General features: G+C 42.1%; 1 protein-coding gene across 1 annotated transcript in view; it reads left to right on the top strand.

Annotated features, from left to right (window-relative positions):
- Positions 1-21,111, top strand: part of FRS3 (fibroblast growth factor receptor substrate 3) — a 50,990-nt gene that overhangs the window by 28,340 nt on the left and 1,539 nt on the right. The window contains exons 5-7 of the mRNA XM_053706749.1: positions 103-264; positions 18,919-19,070; positions 19,562-21,111. The exon at positions 19,562-21,111 is cut by the window's right edge and continues 1,539 nt beyond it. Coding sequence (XP_053562724.1) covers positions 103-264; positions 18,919-19,070; positions 19,562-20,551 — 1,304 coding nt within the window. The 3' untranslated portion in view covers positions 20,552-21,111. The remainder of the gene's footprint in view (positions 1-102; positions 265-18,918; positions 19,071-19,561) is intronic.

Here is a 21,111-nt window from a genome sequence, read left to right on the forward strand (position 1 = left end):
TTAATGAAATGTAGTGCAACTGAATAAAAGCAAAATACATTTTGTAAAATTACATCTGGTGGGCATCCCTTGATATTTTTTATTTGATTTTTTACTTTCCAGGAATCTTTGCATTCAAATGTTCACGGGCAGAAGAAATCTTCAACTTGCTGCAGGAGCTCATGCAGAGGAACAGCATCAGTGTAGTGGAAGAGCCTGTGATTATGACCAGGCCCGGTCACCCAGTAGAAATGGACATGACCCGCACAACTCAGACCCAGGGAGGTAATAAACAAGAAACAATATAGGACAGGGCCTCTAAATTTGCTTTTGGCTCACAAGTTTGAATAACTTATACAACATGTGTAATTGGATCCTAGCTGGTTCTTGTGTTTTATAACACAGTACACTGGTGTTAGGACTGACAAACTGCATAGTAAAGCAATGTACCAGTTATCTATAAAAATGTATCTTAGATTTCTCTTGTAAGATGTATCGAGTCCATGGATTCATCCATACTTGTGGGATATTCTCCTTCCTAACAGGAAGTAGCAAAGAGAGCACCCACAGCAGAGCTGTCTATATAGCTCCGCCCCCCAGTCATTTTCTTTGCCTGCTTAACTGCTAGGAAGGGTAAAGTGAGTGTGGTGACAAAAATGTTAGTTTTTATTTTCTCAAGCAAAAGTTTATTTTAAATGGTCCGGTACCATTTAAAATAAACTTTTGCTTGAGAAAATAAAAACTAACATTTTTGTTACCACACTCACTTTACCCTTCCTAGCAGTTAAGCAGGCAAAGAGAATGAATGTGTACTATTTACTCTCTGGCAGAAAAGGGATGAAGATTTCTGCAAGGAGGATAATGATCTTAGCACTTTGTAACTAAGATCCACTGCTGTTCTCACTAGGGCTGAAGAGTACAGGAAAACTTCAGTTAGGGGAACGGTTTGCAGACTAAACTGCATTAAGGTATGTTCAGTCTATTTTTTTCTTGACAGACTGTGTTATTTCTAGAAAAGGCTGGCAATATCCCCATGAGGGAAGGGTAAGCTGGATTCAGAAATTTATAGGAATCACAGCTTGCATAAAGGGCTCATTAGTTACTGGTGACACTGATAGGAAAAAACGTATTTGTTTTTATTGCAAATATAACGTTTTTTGAGGGACTTTAAGGGGTTTTTGTGGCTTGTTTAAGAAACACTCTGTTGTGTTTCTCTTAGGCCCCATTACATCGAGTGAGGTGGGAGGGGCCTATTTTCGCGCCTCAGTTGCGCAGTTTCTTTTCCTCGGACATCCAGCTGCTTCTCCAGAGGTTCCTACTGTGTTTGAGGGCTATAAAGAAGTTTTTTTCCCCCACAAATTGTTTCCTAAAGGGCAGGTAGGCGCCACAGCAAAGTTGTGGCAGGGTGCTGAACGGTTTTTTTTTACCGGTTTTGACGTTTTGTCAATCTGGTTTTTACATTAAGGGGTTAATTGTTTATTTGCATAGTTGTGCAAAGTTACTAAGGCTTTATGATGCTACTGTAAAAATTTCGTTGAATTTACTGCTTTTTTACACTATTTTGCAGAGTTTGTGCAGCTTTTTTTCTCTTAAAGGCACAGTACCGTTTTTTTTCTAAGTGTTATTTACTTTGATTAAAGTGTTTTCCAAGCTTGCTTGTTACATTACTAGTCTGTTTAACATGTCTGACACCAAGGAAAATCCTTGTTCAATGTGTTTAGAAGCCATTGTGGAACCCCCTCTTAGAATGTGTCCCAATTGCACGGATATGTGTATAAATTATAAAGAGCATATTTTAGCACTTAAAAATATTGCAATAGATGATTCTCAGACAGATGGAAATGAGGGTTTAACATCTAGTTCTCCCCAAATGTCACAACCAGTAACGCCCGCACAAGTGACGCCTAGTACCTCTAGTGCGTCAAATTAATTTACTTTACAAGACATGGCCACAGTTATGAATACAACCCTCACAGAGGTTTTATCCAAACTGCCTGGTTTACAAGGAAAGCGTGACAGCTCTGGGTTAAGAACAAATGCTGAGCCATCTGACGCTTTAGTAGTCGTATCCGATATACCCTCACAATGTTCTGAAGTAGGGGTAAGGGATTTGTTATCTGAGGGAGAAATTTAGGATTCAGGAAAGACGCTTCCTCAGACAGACAGATTCTGATATGACGGCCTTTAAATTTAAGCTTGAACACCTTCGCTTATTGCTCAGGGAGGTATTAGCGACTCTAGATGATTGTGACCCTATAGTGGTCCCAGAGAAATGGTGTAAAATGGACAAATACTTTAGAGGTTCCTGTTTACACTGATGTTTTTTCCAGTCCCTAAGAGGATTGTGAATATTGTTACTAAGGAGTGGGATAGACCAGGTATTCCGTTCGCTCCCCCTCCTGTTTTTAAGAAAATGTTTCCCATATCTGACACCATGCAGGACTCGTGGCAGACAGTTCCTAAGGTGGAGGGAGCTATTTCTAGGATACGCCTTCATTCTTTAGATATCCTTTGTTGAAGAAATAGCAATGCACATGGGTGAGCCAATCACATGAGGTATCTATGTGCAGCCACCAATCAGCAGCTACTGAGCATATTTAGATATGATTTCCAACAAAGGACATCAAAAGAATGAAGAAAATTAGATATTAGATGTAAATTGGAAAGTTATTTAAATTTGCATATGGGTTTCATATGGGTTTCATGTCCCTTTAAATGGTGTCTTGGAAAACTGGTCAACTTAGTAAACATCTGATTTTAGTCTAAAAGGATTGTAACAGAAACTCTTGCCAGATAACACAATGCTTGCTCTGATTATGAGATCTAGAAATCCATGCCCATTAAAATATGTTTAAAACATACTTTTTACTTTAATGCTGCAAATTATGCTTATAGATTCTTTCATTACATAAGGGATGAGAGTCAGAGGGGGGAGGAAGAGAAGGAAGAGAGACAGAGAGAGAAAGAGACCATGGGGGAGAACAACACATAAGGAGAGAGATGGATAGATAGAGTGAGAGACACACACACACACAAGAGGGGGGGAAACCACTGCATTTTAAAGTAATAAAACAGCAGAGCTATAGAGAGTTTAGAAAATTAGTCTATAATTTAGTGTGAAGTACAGAGGCAAGCTGCTAACTTAGTGGATGTAAAGTTTGAGTAAACAAAATACAAAAACTACCCTGCTGTAAAAGAGTAAAAAAAAACACTAAACCACATTCATTAAATTATCATTTTCACTAACAGAATCCCTTTCAGTAAAATCTTACTTTAATAAGATGTGGCTGAAACAGTGCTCTCTGTGCCTCTCTCTTCCTGCTCTGTAAGGATTCAGGAAGTGACAGTGGCACATTCCACTGCACTTAGAGGGGAAGAACAGAACTCTTTTTCACTTTAGCAAAGCTAGCAGGTTCACAGGGCAGCAACAAAATATATGAAAGTTGTTTTTTTCCGTTTTTGTTTTGTTTTATATGATTTAACATCCAGCCCCAACCCTATGTTCCACTTACTAATGCCTCTCGCTGGATTGGTTCAGCCCAAATAGGACTGCCTCAAATAAAGCACTTATGGGCCATGCAATGATCTTAACCACTTTCATCCAGTAGATGGCGCAGCATGTTGTGTAATGGTGGGCAGACCTGCTTGTGCCTCTCCATTGCACAACATATAGCTGTGAGAAAAAAAAATGCTGGGGAAAAAAAATTAAAATTTTGTTTTTTTAAAGCCAATAAAAAAAATATATTTTTGCCCATATGAGAGGTGAAGCACTGCCTCACCTGCCTCTAGTGACTGCAGATCACTGCTCAGGATAGAACAAATAAAATGAGGACCAAACAAAATAATTTTTGTTCCTTTCGGAACTTCAAGGGTGGTCCCGCTTCAGCTTCCCCTGCTGCAAAGCAAGAGGGGATTTTTTGCCCAATCCAAGTCAGTCTGGAGACCTAACCAGGCTTGGAACAAGGGTAAACAGGCCAAGAAGCCTGCTGCTGCCTCCAAGACAGCATGAAGGGGTAGCCCCCGATCCGGGACCGGATCTAGTAGGGTGCAGACTCTCTCTCTTCGCCCAGGCTTGGGCAAGAGATGTTCACGATTCCTGGGTTTTAGAAATTGTGTCCCAGGGATATCTTCTGGACTTCAAAGACTCCCCCAATGGGGAGATTTCACATTTCTCAATTGTCTGCAAACCAGACAAAGAGAGAGGCGTTCTTACGCTGTGTAGAAGACCTACATACCATGGGAGTGATCCGCCCAGTTCCAAAAGCAGAACAAGGGCTAGGGTTTTACTCAAACCTGTTTGTGGTTCCCAAAAAAGAGGGAACTTTCAGACCAATCTTGGATCTCAAAATTCTAAACAAATTCCTCAGAGTACCATCATTCAAGATGGAGACTATTCGGACTATTCTTCCTCTGATCCAGGAGGGTCAATATATGACTACCGTGGACTTAAAGGATGCGTATCTACACATCCCTATTCACAGAGATCATCATCAATTCCTCCGATTCGCCTTTCTGGACAGGCATTACCAGTTCGTGGCCCTTCCCTTCGGGTTGGCCACAGCTCCCAGAATTTTCACAAAGGGCTAGGGTCCCTTTTGGCGGTTCTAAGACCGCGGGGCATAGCAGTGGCACCTTATCTAGACGACATCTTTATTCAGGCGTCGACTTTCCAGCTAGCCAAGTCTCACACGGACATCGTGTTGGCTTTTCTGAGATCTCACGGGTGGAAGGTTAACATAAAAAAAAGAGTTCTCTCTTCCCTCTCACAAGAGTTTCCTTCCTAGGGACTCTGATAGACTCGGTAGAAATGAAAATATTTCTGACGGAGGTCAGAAAATCAAAACTCTTAAAGGATTACTTTCTGTTATAATTTTTAAGCCAAACAACGAACATATTAAAGTTAATAAACATTAATTAAAACCTACTGACCTATATTTTATCCAAAACAAAGTTTCATAACGTTATAAAAGTTATATATTTTATTCCCCGATGTCACGTTATCCTGCCCACTATTTTCAGCACTGTGTGTTCAAAATACTTAAACCAATGAAATTGTGTTTAAAGCGCCATTTTGAAACCTAGGTATTGTAAATGGATTGGTACAGAGCAAAGGATACCCACGGAGTGGGTTTGGAAAACAATTAAATTTGCAGACAAGATTTCTGATATACGGTAGAGATATGTTAATGAAATGCTATTGATAAAAAGCGTATTTAGGGTAGTTAGTTAGTAACAGGCATAGAAAATATTTACTTACAGTGGCCCTTTAACCACTTGCCGAGCTCTTCATTCCATTCCTCAGCTATCAGTGGCTCAATGTATGGAGGTAATGGGACTCATGGTAGCGGCAATGGACATAGTTCCTTTTGCCCGCCTACACCTCAGACAGCTGCAACTATGCATGCTCAAACAGTGGAATGGGGATTATGCAGATTTATCTCCTCAACTGCATCTGAACCAGGAGACCAGAAATTCTCTTCTCTGGTGGTTGTCTCAGGACCACCTGTCTCAGGGAATGTGTTTCCGCAGGCCAGAGTGGCTCATAGTAATGACAGATGCCAGCCTGCTAGGCTGGGGTGCTGTCTGGAACTCCCTGAAAGCACAGGGCTTATGGTCTCGGGAGGAAACTCTCCTCCCGATAAACATTCTAGAACTGAGAGCGATATTCAATGCGTTTCAGGCTGCGCTTCGGCTGCGGCCGAATTCATCAGATTTTAGTCGGACAACATCACAACTGTAGCTTATATCAATCATCAAGGAGGAACACAAAGTTCTCTAGCGATGATGGCGGTAACCAAAATAATCCGATGGGCGGAGGATCACTCTTGCCATCTCTCAGCAATTCATATCCCAGGGGTATAGAACTGGGAGGCGGATTTCCTAAGTCGTCAGACTTTTCATCCGTGGGAGTGGGAGCTCCATCCGGAGGTATTTGCCTGGCTGACTAAGCTGTGGGGCACACCAGAATTGGATCTGATGGCATCCCGTCAGAATGCCAAACTTCCTTGTTACGGGTCCAGGTCCCGGGATCCCCAGGCGGTACTGATAGATGCTCTAGCAGTGCCCTGGTCCTTCAATCTGGCCTATGTATTTCCATCATTTCCTCTCCTCCCACGTCTGGTTGCCAGAATCAAGCAGGAGAGAGCTTCAGTGATTCTGATAGCGCCTGCGTGGCCACGCAGGACTTGGTATGCAGACCTAGTGGACATGTCATCGGTTCCACCGTGGACTCTGCCAATGAGGCAGGACCTTCTAATCCAAGGTCCATTCATGCATCCAAATCTAATTTCTCTGCGTCTGACTGCTTGGAGATTGAACGCCTGATTCTATCAAAGCGTGGTTTCTCCGAGTCTGTCATTGATACCCTGATTCAAGCTAGAAAGCCTGTCACCAGGAAGATCTATCATAAGATTTGGCGCAAATATTTTTAGTGGTGTGAATCCAAGGGTTACTCATGGAGTAAGTTTAGGATTCCTAGAATATTGTCCTTTCTCCAAGAAGGATTGGAGAAGGGATTATCAGCTAGTTCCTTAAAAGGGCAAATATCTGCTTTGTCTATTAATTTTCACAAACGTCTGGCAGATGTCCCAGACGTTCAAGCGTTTAGTCAGGCCTTGGTCAGGATCAAGCCTGTTTTTAAACCTGTTGCTCCGCCATGGAGCCTAAACTTAGTTCTTAAAGTTCTTCAAGGGGTTCCATTTGAACCTATGCATTCCATAGATATTAAGCTTCTATCTTGGAAAGCTTTGTTTTTAGTAGCTATCTCTTCGGCTCGAAGAGTTTGAGTTATCTGCTTTGCAGTGTGATTCACCTTACCTTGTTTTCCATGCAGATAAGGTGGTTTTGCGTACCAAACCTGGGTTTCTTCCTAAGGTTGTTTCTAATAGGAATATCAATCAGGAGATTTTTGTTCCTTCACTGTGTCCTAATCCTTCATCAAAGAATGAACGTCTGTTGCACAATCTTGATGTGGTTCGTGCTTTAAAGTTCTACTTACAAGCAACTAAAGATTTCCGTCAAACATCTTCATTGTTTGTTGTTTATTATAGTAAACGGAGAGATCAAAAAGCTACGGCTACCTCTCTTTCCTTTTGGCTGAAAAGCATCATCCGTTTGGCTTATGAGACTGCTGGCCAGCAGCCTCCTGAAAGAATTACTGCTCATTCTACTAGAGCAGTGGCTTCCACGTGGGCTTTTAAAAATGAGGCTTCTGTTGAACAGATTTGTAAGGCGGCGACTTGGTCTTCGCTTCATACTTTTTCCAAATTTTACAAATTCAATACTTTTGCTTCTTCGGAGGCTATTTTTTTTTTTTTTTTTTTTTTTTTTTTTTAAGTTCATCCATTTCAGATAGGGCACATGAACAGATAGTCCAAAAACACTGCATGGGTATAATCTGCCATCTACTCTTAATCACTGATTATGTGGCTAACAGCAAATTAGAGTTTGTCATACAAAATTGAGAGAAGATTTTAGTCTAGAAAAGAAAATTACCTACTGATGAGTGGGGGGTGGGGGGGCCGTTCTTATGCCATTCACAGATAAGAAGCTTCCTGAAAGGGAGAGTAAACTCAGATTTATGTTTTAAGTAGTATTTTTTGCTAGATTGTGCTACAAAAGTTTGAATGCAAATGATAGATTTCTAAAAGGTTGTTACCTCTGTGCTGATTTTTCCAGTTCCCGGAATAAAGGCACACCTTTATACCAATCAGATCACTATCCATATGGATTGGGTAGGAACATGTATGGCAGATCATATGTTGGCAGGAGTTGTCCTGGTATTGCAAAGCACATCCAAGGACCATCTCATAATGTTTGAACACATCCTGTAGCATCTGTTACATGACCTGGTTAATAAACAGATTCTTTCAGGACCTACCACTGAGTTAAAATCATCCATTGTGCTAAACCCGTTGGTGACACACAGCCAACCACTATGACAAAGTAAAGCACTTGGGCAGAATTCACTCAGCCTTCTACTAAGGCACAACCTACTACTTGGACAAACCATGTGAGATAAAAACATACAACTCTACATATACAGTGAACAGCGGCAACAACTGTCCTGGACAAGCTGAAATAACCTGTGCAGTCTTGCAGCCTTTTCATGATTGACTAATTCCAGTCCATCTTCCTTTGGACTGATCTGGGCAGCATCAGTACAAGTATTTTGGCCATAAAAATGCACATAAACACTAAACAGATAATTTAATAAAATTGCCACATTGCAGACTATTTCCTTTTCCCTTTCTGCAGTTTCTCCACTGCTATGGCAGTTATTGTTGGCCTCTGAATCCCCAGATCATTGGAAAGTAAGTGATGGATAAGAGGAGTGGGTTGAGATCTGAGTTAGTCTTCAATGAATCACCCATTATGTTGCACCTTAAAGGTGGTCTTTGAATGTGATTTTCCCAGTACTACCCTTTGTGTCAGTTCACGCAGATTTGATATTTACCTTTCTTTTGGATATATGCCATGCTTTCTCATTCCTCTGTCTACAATGTAGAGGAGCAGATTATTATTAGTAACAGGTATTTGTAGAGCGGCAACAGATTCCACAGCGCTATAAACCTAGTTGGTATACAGGATAACATTTATAGGGATCAAATGGGTAGAGGGCCCTGCCGAGAGTTGCACTTTTGTAGTCTGCTCTTATGAAGGCGAGCTACAAACAGCTGGGCTCATAGGCTTACATTCTAAGGGGTTCAAGGGGAAAGCAATGGAGTTAGTAAAGGTTAGTGTTGGTTTGTATGCATCCCTGAATAGTAGTCTTTTGAGAGCGCTTGAAGCTGTTAAAACTAGGGGAGAGTCTTGTGAAGCAGGGAGTTCCACAGGATAGGGGCCAGTCTAAAGAAATCCTCCTGTAAACTGGAATGTGAGGAAGTAACAAGAGAGGAGGTAGGAGATCGTGAGCAGAGCGAAGGGGAGGGAGAGTATCTGGAGACAAGGTCTGAAATGTAGTGGGGAGCAGTGCAGTTGAGGGCTTTGTGTGTCAGCGTGAGGATTTAGTTTAATCCTGGAGGCAAGAGGAAGCCAGTGAAGGGATTGGCAGAGAGGTGCATCATATGAAGAGCAACGTGTAAGGAAGATGAGACTGGCAGAGGCATTCATTATGGATTGTAAAGGAGCTAGGCGGCAGCTAGGTAGACTAGAGAGGATGGAGTTGCAGTAGTCGAGAAGGGAAAGGATGAGAGAGTGGATTAAAATCTTAGTTGTGTCTTGTATAAGGAAATGTCTAATTTTAGAGATGTTTTTAAGGTGGAAGCGACAGGCTTTAGCCAAGGACTGAATGTGAGGAGTGAAGGAAAGGTCTGAGTCAAGTGTGACCCCCAAGACATCGGGCATGCGGGGTAGGGATAATGATGGAATTATCAACAGTTATAGAAAATTGGGGGGGGGGGGGTGGTGGTGGAGATTTTGGAAGAAGGGGGAAAAAAATGAGTTCAGTTTTGGAGAGATTTAGCTTAAGGTAGTGAGAGGACATCAAGATGAGATATGAGAAAGACAATTAGTGACACGGGTTAATAGGGAAGGAGGTAGGTCTGGTGCAGAGAGGTAGATTTGGGTGTCATCACCATACAAATGATGACGTATAGATTGAAAAGAGAAGGGAACCGATGACAGAGCCTTGAGGTACCCCAACAGAAAGTGTTAACGGGACAGAGGATGGTACGGTTAGATAGGAAGAGAACCACAAGAGAGCTGTGTCGCAGATGCCGAAGGATTGGAGGATGTGGAGCAAAAGAGGGTGGTCAACAGTGTCAAAGGCTGCATGACAGATCAAGGAGGATAAGCAGAGAGAAATGGCCTTTGGATTTTGCTGTAAGTAGGTCATTGGTAACCTTGACAATTGCTGCCTCTGTGGAGTGATGGGGACGAAATCCAGATTGCAGTGGGTCAAGAAGAGAGTATAGTGTAAGGAAATGGGATAGATGTGCATATACAAGCTTTTCAAGGAGCTTTGAGGCAAGAGGGTGTAGGGAAGTAGGACAGTAGTTGGATAGGAAGGTTGGATCAAGGGAAGGTTTTTTGAAGATAGGTGTGACCTGTGCATGTTTTAGAGATGAGGGAAATATACCAGTGCTGAGGGAGAGGTTGAAAATGTGTGTGTGAGTATGGGGGTGAGGGTAGAAGAGAGTGAGGGGAGTAGCTGTGAGGGGAGAGGGTCGAGGGGACAGGTAGTGAGGTGGGAGGACAGTATAAGGGCAGAAACTTCATCCTCGGTAACGGGGGCAAAAGAGCTAAATTTAACGATATTTGGGTTTTTAATGATTGAGCTTTTGAGGGGGTTGGAGATTGGTAGTAAGTTGAGAGGTAGTGTCATTTCTGATGGAGTCAATTTTCTTATTGAAGTGGCTGGCAAAATCTTGAGCTGAGAGAGAAGTTGTATTAGGAGGTGGGGGTGGGTGGAGAAGAGTATTGAACTTTTGAAAACGGACGTTTTGGGTTAGAGGAAAGAGTAGATGAGATTTGAGAAGTATTGTTGCTTATAAAGATTAAGGGCAGAATAGTAGGAGTTCAGGATGAACTTGTAGTGAAGAAAGTCAGCTGAACTCTGAGATTTCCTCCAGTGTCGCTCAGCAGTACGGGAACATCTGCGTAGGTACCGTGTCAAAGGAGTATGCCAAGGCTGAGGATGAGTGTGGTTTCTGAGCTATGGTAGGAGGGGCCAGGGTGTCAATGACCGATGTAAGGGTGGCGTTATAGTGGCAGATTGGTCAGATCTAAAATATGACCTTTATGTTCCATTATACCTTTATTTTGTTTTTTTTTTTTATACATAGATTTACCTTTCATCCACCTGTTTTGCTTCAACATTTAAAAGAGGCAGTTCTGAACATACCTAGAATCTTGGGGCAGAATTATTGGGAATAGCTTATGTACATCTAACTTGTATATCCTACACCAAGTTAATAACGCATGCGCATAAAAAACCAGGGGCGTTATTTTTAACTTGCTGGATGCTAAAGGGGGCACAATGCGATCGACTACAGCCAGAATCGTCCGTAAAAACAGAAATAGAGTATCTGTTACGGGTGGAGGAACGGGGTAGTATATAAAAACACATAAGAGGGTAATTATTTTAAAAAATTAAGCATTTACAATGCGTTTCATGAATGAAAGTGCCCATCTTTTACTATATGATTACAAATATTGTGACTATAGTATAAACAATGAAGTTTACCATCACTTTAACAACCAATTTACTAATGAGATTAATGCCCTATAAATCCTCCTCTTGTTTCTGTGCTCCAAAGTTTATTGTATAGTCATTTACCACATCTAGTCAAGTGTACTTCATTGTTGTCAATGCACTTGAGAACTTTGGGTCAGACATGCAAATGAGATATACAGTATCTGTTATTGCTTTCATACTGTGTCTAACCACAGAATCCCTTATGTTTCTGTGCTCTCATGTTGTTTACAAGCGACTCTCCTTGGCTTTTGCGTTTGGGCTTAAAGGAACATGGTCAGTCAAAACAAAACCTTCCTTATTCAAAATGTAGTTATCAAATTTGACTTCTTTCTCTTGGTATTGTGGTTTTAAATGTAGATCTTTTCTGTTAGAACTTATGGGGGAAGCACAGGAGTGAGCCTGTGTATTGAGTACTACATGTATAATATTGTTGCAAACACTGCTGCCATATAGTCCTCACATACACAGTCCTGAGTCTACCTCAGTATGCACTCATGGAAAGAATACCAAAAGAAAAATGCTTTTTCTAATCATGACATTTTGAATTTTATGTCTCTTTAATTGTGTTCATAGCCTTTCCCTTGTGTGTGTTTTTTTTTTTTTTTTTTTTTATCATCAAACTGTTTATTTAAAGCAATCACTTAATTTGTAGGCACATTATTTTTTGCAGTCAGGCAGGGTACATGCTGATTTACAACAAGGTTTAGGAGTGCTGGGGATCTCTATTAAAGGGGGACATGAAATCCATCTTTTTTTTCTATCATGATTCAGATAGAGCATGTGGATTTTAAGCCACTTCTTTATTTCTGTTATCTAATTTGCTTTCTTCTTTTTGTATGCCATGTTGAAAAGGATACCTAGGAAGTCTCAGGAGCTGCTGATTGGCGGCTGCACATATATGCCTTATGTTATTTGCTCACCCATGTACACTGTTGTTTCTTTAACAAAGGATACCGAAAGAATGAAGCAAATTAGTTAATGGAACCAAATTGGAAGGTTTTTTTTTTCAAAATGGTATGCTCTCTCGGAATCGTGAAAGTTTTTTTTTTTTTTTTTTTTTTTTCGTCTCTCTTTAAGGAAAATTAAATATTGATGCAGTACAACTTGGCGTTGTTAGTATGTTGATTTGCAGTTATCTGTTAAGTTATGTAACATGGTTAGCTCAAGAAGTCTGCAGTGAGCTTTTCCAGTTTTGAGAATTAGAAAGAGCCCCAATTTTCAGAACTAAATTACATAAGGGGTCAAAATAAGTAATGAAATTATATTGCAAAAGTTGTTTTACTATGCATAACTAAACCTTTTATATTAAAATATTAAGGTATTTACTGTCCCTTTTTAAATAGAACAGTGGGCAGAATATATGATCCCTATTGATTGTATCTCCCATTAAATCTTTCTTTTGGTGGTAAGATGCAGATTAATGCAAAAAATTCCGTGTGCATATTCCTGTTATATCTACACAGATCAGTCGCAACATACAAATATTTACCGTATTACATATTAAAGGACCTGTAAATAGTAGATTTGCATAATCAACAAATGCATGATAAGACAATGCTATAGCACCTAGTCTGAACTTCAAATGAGTAGTAGATTATTTTTATTTTTTTTTGGATAAATTTCAGTTATGTCTATTTCCACTCCTCTCGTGTATCATGTGACAGCCATCAGCCAATCACAAATGCATATATATGTATATTTCTCCAACATAGGTGTGTCCGGTCCACGGCGTCATCCTTACTTGTGGGAATATTCTCTTCCCCAACAGGAAATGGCAAAGAGCCCAGCAAAGCTGGTCACATGATCCCTCCTAGGCTCCGCCTACCCCAGTCATTCTCTTTGCCGTTGTACAGGCAACATCTCCACGGAGATGGCTTAGAGTTTTTTAGTGTTTAACTGTAGTTTTTATTATTCAATCAAGAGTTTGTTATTTTAAAATAGTGCTGGTATGTACTATTTACTCAGAAACAGAAAAGAGATGAAGATTTCTGTTTGTATGAGGAAAATGATTTTAGCAACCGTTACTAAAATCCATGGCTGTTCCACACAGGACTGTTGAGAGGAATTAACTTCAGTTGGGGGAACAGTGAGCAGTCTCTTGCTGCTTGAGGTATGACACATTCTAACAAGACGATGTAATGCTGGAAGCTGTCATTTTCCCTATGGGATCCGGTAAGCCATGTTTATTAAGATTGTAAATAAGGGCTTCACAAGGGCTTATTAAGACTGTAGACTTTTTCTGGGCTAAATCGATTCATTATTAACACATATTTAGCCTTGAGGAATCATTTAATCTGGGTATTTTGATAAGTTTATATCGGCAGGCACTTTTTTAGACACCTTTCTCTTTAGGGGCTTTCCCAAATCATAGGCAGAGCCTCATTTTCGCGCCGGTGTTGCGCACTTGTTTTTGAGAGGCATGACATGCAGTCGCATGTGTGAGGAGCTCTGATACATAGAAAAGACTTTCTGAAGGCGTCATTTGGTATCGTATTCCCCTTTGGGCTTGGTTGGGTCTCAGCAAAGCAGACACCAGGGACTGTAAAGGGGTTAAAGTTAAGAACGGCTCCGGTTCCGTTATTTTAAGGGTTAAAGCTTCCAAATTTGGGGTGCAATACTTTTAAGGCTTTAAGACACTGTGGTGAAATTTTGGTGAATTTTGAACAATTCCTTCATATTTTTTCGCAATTGCAGTAATAAAGTGTGTTCAGTTTAAAATTTAAAGTGACAGTAACGGTTTTATTTTAAAACGTTTTTTGTACTTTGTTATCAAGTTTATGCCTGTTTAACATGTCTGAACTACCAGATAGACTGTGTTCTGAATGTGGGGAAGCCAGAGTTCCTTCTCATTTAAATAAATGTGATTTATGTGACAATGACAATGATGCCCAAGATGATTCCTCAAGTGAGGGGAGTAAGCATGGTACTGCATAATTCCCTCCTTCGTCTACACGAGTCTTGCCCACTCAGGAGGCCCCTAGTACATCTAGCGCGCCAATACTCCTTACTATGCAACAATTAACGGCTGTAATGGATAATTCTGTCAAAAACATTTTAGCCAAAATGCACACTTATCAGCGTAAGCGCGACTGCTCTGTTTTAGATACTGAAGAGCATGACGACACTGATAATAATGGTTCTGAAGGGCCCCTAAACCAGTCTGATGGGGCCAGGGAGGTTTTGTCTGAGGGAGAAATTACTGATTCAGGGAACATTTCTCAACAAGCTGAACCTGATGTGATTACGTTTAAATTTAAGTTGGAACATCTCCGCATTCTGCTTAAGGAGGTATTATCCGCTCTGGATGATTGTGACAAGTTGGTCATCCCAGAGAAACTATGTAAAATGGACAAGTTCCTAGAGGTCCCGGGGCTCCCAGAAGCTTTTCCTATACCCAAGCGGGTGGCGGACATTGTAAATAAAGAATGGGAAAGGCCCGGTATTCCTTTCGTCCCTCCCCCCATATTTAAAAAATTGTTTCCTATGGTCGACCCCAGAAAGGACTTATGGCAGACAGTCCCCAAGGTCGAGGGAGCGGTTTCCACTTTAAACAAACGCACCACTATACCCATAGAAGATAGTTGTGCTTTCAAAGATCCTATGGATAAAAAATTAGAAGGTTTACTTAAAAAGATGTTTGTTCAGCAGGGTTACCTTCTACAACCAATTTCATGCATTGTCCCTGTCGCTACAGCCGCGTGTTTCTGGTTCGATGAGCTGGTAAAGGCGGTCGATAGTGATTCTCCTCCTTATGAGGAGATTATGGACAGAATCAATGCTCTCAAATTGGCTAATTCTTTCACCCTAGACGCCACTTTGCAATTGGCTAGGTTAGCGGCTAAGAATTCTGGGTTTGCTATTGTGGCGCGCAGAGCGCTTTGGTTGAAATCTTGGTCAGCTGATGCGTCTTCCAAGAACAAGCTACTTAACATTCCTTTCAAGGGGAAAACGCTGTTTGGCCCTGACTTGAAAGAGATTATCTCTGATATCACTGGGGGTAAGGGCCATGCCCTTCCTCAGGATCGGCCTTTCAAGGCCAAAAATAAACCTAATTTTCGTCCCTTTCGTAGAAACGGACCAGCCCAAAGTGCTACGTCCTCTAAGCAAGAGGGTAATACTTCTCAAGCCAAGCCAGCTTGGAGACCAATGCAAGGCTGGAACAAGGGAAAGCAGGCCAAGAAACCTGCCACTGCTACCAAGACAGCATGAAATGTTGGCCCCCGATCCGGGACCGGATCTGGTGGGGGGCAGACTCTCTCTCTTCGCTCGGGCTTGGGCAAGAGATGTTCTGGATCCTTGGGCGCTAGAAATAGTCTCCCAAGGTTATCTTCTGGAATTCAAGGGGCTTCCCCCAAGGGGGAGGTTCCACAGGTCTCAGTTGTCTTCAGACCACATAAAAAGACAGGCATTCTTACGTTGTGTAGAAGACCTGTTAAAAATGGGAGTGATTCATCCTGTTCCATTAGGAGAACAAGGGATGGGGTTCTACTCCAATCTGTTCATAGTTCCCAAAAAAGAGGGAACGTTCAGACCAATCTTAGATCTCAAGATCTTAAACAAGTTTCTCAAGGTTCCATCGTTCAAAATGGAAACCATTCGAACAATTCTTCCTTCCATCCAGGAAGGTCAATTCATGACCACGGTGGATTTAAAGGATGCGTATCTACATATTCCTATCCACAAGGAACATCATCGGTTCCTAAGGTTCGCATTCCTGGACAAGCATTACCAGTTCGTGGCGCTTCCTTTCGGATTAGCCACTGCTCCAAGGATTTTCACAAAGGTACTAGGGTCCCTTCTAGCTGTGCTAAGACCAAGGGGCATTGCTGTAGTACCTTACTTGGACGACATTCTGATTCAAGCGTCGTCCCTTCCTCAAGCAAAGGCTCACACGGACATTGTCCTGGCCTTTCTCAGATCTCACGGATGGAAAGTGAACGTGGAAAAGAGTTCTCTATCTCCGTCAACAAGGGTTCCCTTCTTGGGGACAATAATAGACTCCTTAGAAATGAGGATTTTTCTGACAGAGGCCAGAAAAACAAAACTTCTAGACTCTTGTCGGATACTTCATTCCGTTCCTCTTCCTTCCATAGCGCAGTGCATGGAAGTGATAGGTTTGATGGTAGCGGCAATGGACATAGTTCCTTTTGCGCGCATTCATCTAAGACCATTACAACTGTGCATGCTCAGTCAGTGGAATGGGGACTATACAAACTTGTCTCCGAGGATACAAGTAAATCAGAGGACCAGAGACTCACTCCGTTGGTGGCTGTCCCTGGACAACCTGTCACAAGGGATGACCTTCCGCAGACCAGAGTGGGTCATTGTCACGACCGACGCCAGTCTGATGGGCTGGGGCGCGGTCTGGGGATCCCTGAAAGCTCAGGGTCTTTGGTCTCGGGAAGAATCTCTTCTACCGATAAATATTCTGGAACTGAGAGCGATATTCAATGCTCTCAAGGCTTGGCCTCAGCTAGCGAGGGCCAAGTTCATACGGTTTCAATCAGACAACATGACAACTGTTGCGTACATCAACCATCAGGGGGGAACAAGGAGTTCCCTGGCGATGGAAGAAGTGACCAAAATCATTCTATGGGCGGAGTCTCACTCCTGCCACCTGTCTGCTATCCACATCCCAGGAGTGGAAAATTGGGAAGCGGATTTTCTGAGTCGTCAGACATTGCATCCGGGGGAGTGGGAACTCCATCCGGAAATCTTTGCCCAAGTCACTCAACTGTGGGGCATTCCAGACATGGATCTGATGGCCTCTCGTCAGAACTTCAAAGTTCCTTGCTACGGGTCCAGATCCAGGGATCCCAAGGCGGCTCTAGTGGATGCACTAGTAGCACCTTGGACCTTCAAACTAGCTTATGTATTCCCGCCGTTTCCTCTCATCCCCAGGCTGGTAGCCAGGATCAATCAGGAAAGGGCGTCGGTGATCTTGATAGCTCCTGCGTGGCCACGCAGGACTTGGTATGCAGATCTGGTGAATATGTCATCGGCTCCACCATGGAAGCTACCTTTGAGACGAGACCTTCTTGTTCAAGGTCCGTTCGAACATCCGAATCTGGTCTCACTCCAGCTGACTGCTTGGAGATTGAACGCTTGATCTTATCGAAGCGAGGGTTCTCAGATTCTGTTATCGATACTCTTGTTCAGGCCAGAAAGCCTGTAACTAGAAAGATTTACCACAAAATTTGGAAAAAATATATCTGTTGGTGTGAATCTAAAGGATTCCCTTGGGACAAGGTTAAGATTCCTAAGATTCTATCCTTCCTTCAAGAAGGATTGGAAAAAGGATTATCTGCAAGTTCCCTGAAGGGACAGATTTCTGCCTTGTCTGTGTTACTTCATAAAAAGCTGGCAGCTGTGCCAGATGTTCAAGCCTTTGTTCAGGCTCTGGTTAGAATCAAGCCTGTTTACAAACCTTTGACTCCTCCTTGGAGTCTCAACTTAGTTCTTTCAGTTCTTCAGGGGGTTCCGTTTGAACCCTTACATTCCGTTGATATTAATTTATTATCTTGGAAAGTTTTTTGTTTTTGGTTGCAATTTCTTCTGCTAGAAGAGTTTCAGAATTATCTGCTCTGCAGTGTTCTCCTCCTTATCTGGTGTTCCATGCAGATAAGGTGGTTTTACGTACTAAACCTGGTTTTCTTCCAAAAGTTGTTTCTAACAAAAACATTAACCAGGAGATTATCGTACCTTCTCTGTGTCCGAAACCAGTTTCGAAGAAGGAACGTTTGTTGCACAATTTGGATGTTGTTCGCGCTCTAAAATTCTATTTAGATGCTACAAAGGATTTTAGACAAACATCTTCCTTGTTTGTTGTTTATTCCGGTAAAAGGAGAGGTCAAAAAGCAACTTCTACCTCTCTCTCTTTTTGGATTAAAAGCATCATCAGATTGGCTTACGAGACTGCCGGACGGCAGCCTCCCGAAAGAATCACAGCTCATTCCACTAGGGCTGTGGCTTCCACATGGGCCTTCAAGAACGAGGCTTCTGTTGATCAGATATGTAGGGCAGCGACTTGGTCTTCACTGCACACTTTTACCAAATTTTACAAGTTTGATACTTTTGCTTCTTCTGAGGCTATTTTTGGGAGAAAGGTTTTGCAAGCCGTGGTGCCTTCCATCTAGGTGACCTGATTTGCTCCCTCCCATCATCCGTGTCCTAAAGCTTTGGTATTGGTTCCCACAAGTAAGGATGACGCCGTGGACCGGACACACCTATGTTGGAGAAAACAGAATTTATGTTTACCTGATAAATTACTTTCTCCAACGGTGTGTCCGGTCCACGGCCCGCCCTGGTTTTTTAATCAGGTCTGATAATTTATTTTCTTTAACTACAGTCACCACGGTTTCATATGGTTTCTCCTATGCAAATATTCCTCCTTAACGTCGGTCGAATGACTGGGGTAGGCGGAGCCTAGGAGGGATCATGTGACCAGCTTTGCTGGGCTCTTTGCCATTTCCTGTTGGGGAAGAGAATATTCCCACAAGTAAGGATGACGCCGTGGACCGGACACACCGTTGGAGAAAGTAATTTATCAGGTAAACATAAATTCTGTTTTTGTGATTTCTTGCACATGCTCAGTAAAAGCTGGTGACTCAAAAAGTGTAAATATAAATAGACTCTGCACATTTGGTTTATGGAAGTAAAATGTAAAGTTATTTTTGCATGTTCTATCTGAATCATGAAGTTTTTAATTTTTCCTTTAATATTATGCTTCTGTGCTTTACCAGCTTTGGGATATACAGGGTTTCCAAATGGGTTTCATAGCTTTCCACGAGATGGGCCCTCTTACCCTTCATCTCGTCACCCCTCCATGGGAAATCTGAGACACCCTTCTGTTGGAGAGGACTCTACGCATGGTCTAATTACTCCAGATGACCAGGTTAGTAGAGCCTAGAAGTGTTTGCAGGATATTTTTTAATTTTTAATGATCTCTCTTCAGGTTATATCTCTTTCCTTTCTCACAAACAGACACTCACACACTCTCTCTTTCTCAATCTCTCTCTCTTTTTCTTACACTCTGTTTTTCTCATGTTTTTCTATGCCTGACCGCTCTCCTGTGTCATCTTAGTGTCTTATCTCTTGTTCTTTAGTTCTGTAAGTCTCTAAATCCCTGTCTTCTTCTGTCTCTTGTGCTTATTATATCTTTCCCTTTATCCAAAAATATGATTTTTGTTCATTGTGTTTTCATGCTTTTAATATATTGTTTAAATTAATATTTGTAGTGTTTATTTGTAGTTTGACTCAGTACTATGATCTTTCTCAGTATATATATTTTGACTGTATGTTGTGAATTTATATACAATTTGCACTTGATGTCTTGTGCATTTGCCAGGATTTTTCTTGACTCTCCTTTACTCTTTCTTTTCTCAGTCTCATACATATGTGAACACAGCAAGCGGGGATGAGGACTTGGGAGGGCGACACTGCATGCATTCCCTACCTGAGGCACACGCTCCCTACCATGACCCACCCAGACATCATCTTGGTCCGAGCTGCTCAATGGAAGACCGAAACCCCCAGGTCTTCCTTCAGCCAAATGAAGTAAAATTTGTCTTGGGTCCAGCTCCTGCTTACAGGCGTCTGCCACTAAGGGCAGACAGCTTTTGCCGGCATCATAGGGACTGCCAAGGCCATGTGTGTGCTGGTGACAGGGAGCCTATGCCCCCTCACAACAACAACAATGAGTGTAAGGATCAGTGGAGCTCTCACAAATGCGCCTATGAAAATATCAATGGCCTGGTGCCACCAGGAAGTATTGCTTTGCGCAGGGGTGCTGCTAACAGAGGTATCAAACTATCGGCAGAGGGTCTGCCCTTCAACAGCTGCTCACACCGCAGGACGGCGATGCTGCACTATGAAAATTTGCCCTCGTTGCCACCAGTATGGGAGTGCCAGTCAATGCAGCATGAGGACGAAGAGGATGATGATGAGGAAGAAGAGGATTCCACCGAGGCTATGACACCATCACTTAATGGGTATCAAGACGACCCAGTGCAAAACTACATGAATGCAGAAAGTGCCACAGCATGTGGGGGGTACCATCACCACCGTCCAGATTGCCAAGCACGACGGAGCTGCCAGTCAAGCATTTTCAGTTTTGATTTCCGCCGGCCAAGGCCGGAACAGAGGCAACTCAACTACATCCAGGTGGAGCTGGAGGGAAAGGGTGAAGGGAAAGGTAGACCGATCCCTCAAATTACCTGCACCCCTGCTCCAAATCACCCAGCCCGCCATGCAGACTCTTACGCTGTAATTGACCTCAAAAAGACAGCTGCAATGTCTAGTCTACAGAGGGCTATGCCCCGGGACGATGGCACCTCCAGAAAGACCCGGCACAACAGCACGGACCTGCCTTTGTGAAAGTTGGCTGTCTGCTCCTCTTCTTGTTGATGTTTTTACAAAAAAAGCCATCTGTGTGGCTCTTCCCTGGCTTTTCTCTCTGTGCTCCTTTGTGTGATTCCTCCCGAGTCTCTTAACCCTCTGGTTCCTGTTATGTAATGGAGTAAACATTCCCGCTCTACAAAGAATGTGAAAACTATCATTTCAGGAGGGTGGAGTTGACAGATGAGTTTTAGCTGCAAAGAAGATGCGGCTTTATCTGTGCAGAAGAAGCTGATAACAGAATGAGGGCTGTAATTGCTCTTTGTGGGTCAATAATCCTTTTTTTTTTTTTTTTTTTTTAAATTCTTTTTTCTTTTTAAGTTATTTATTTTTTTTAATGTTGCTTTTGTAGACCAAAACATTTTTCTTATTTGCTAAATAATTTATTTAACTTATTTTATTTCTATTTATTTTTGTAAACATTCCATGCCATTTTGTGTCCTTGACGGAGCAATGTCTAGTCTTGCTCCTGTGCAGAGATTAATGGTCACTCCTCTTGACCATTGTGCATTACTAATCAGAGCCTTGTACCTCTTGTG

The sequence above is a fragment of the Bombina bombina genome, chromosome 3, assembly GCF_027579735.1.
Source record: "Bombina bombina isolate aBomBom1 chromosome 3, aBomBom1.pri, whole genome shotgun sequence".
Classification (NCBI taxonomy): domain Eukaryota; kingdom Metazoa; phylum Chordata; class Amphibia; order Anura; family Bombinatoridae; genus Bombina; species Bombina bombina.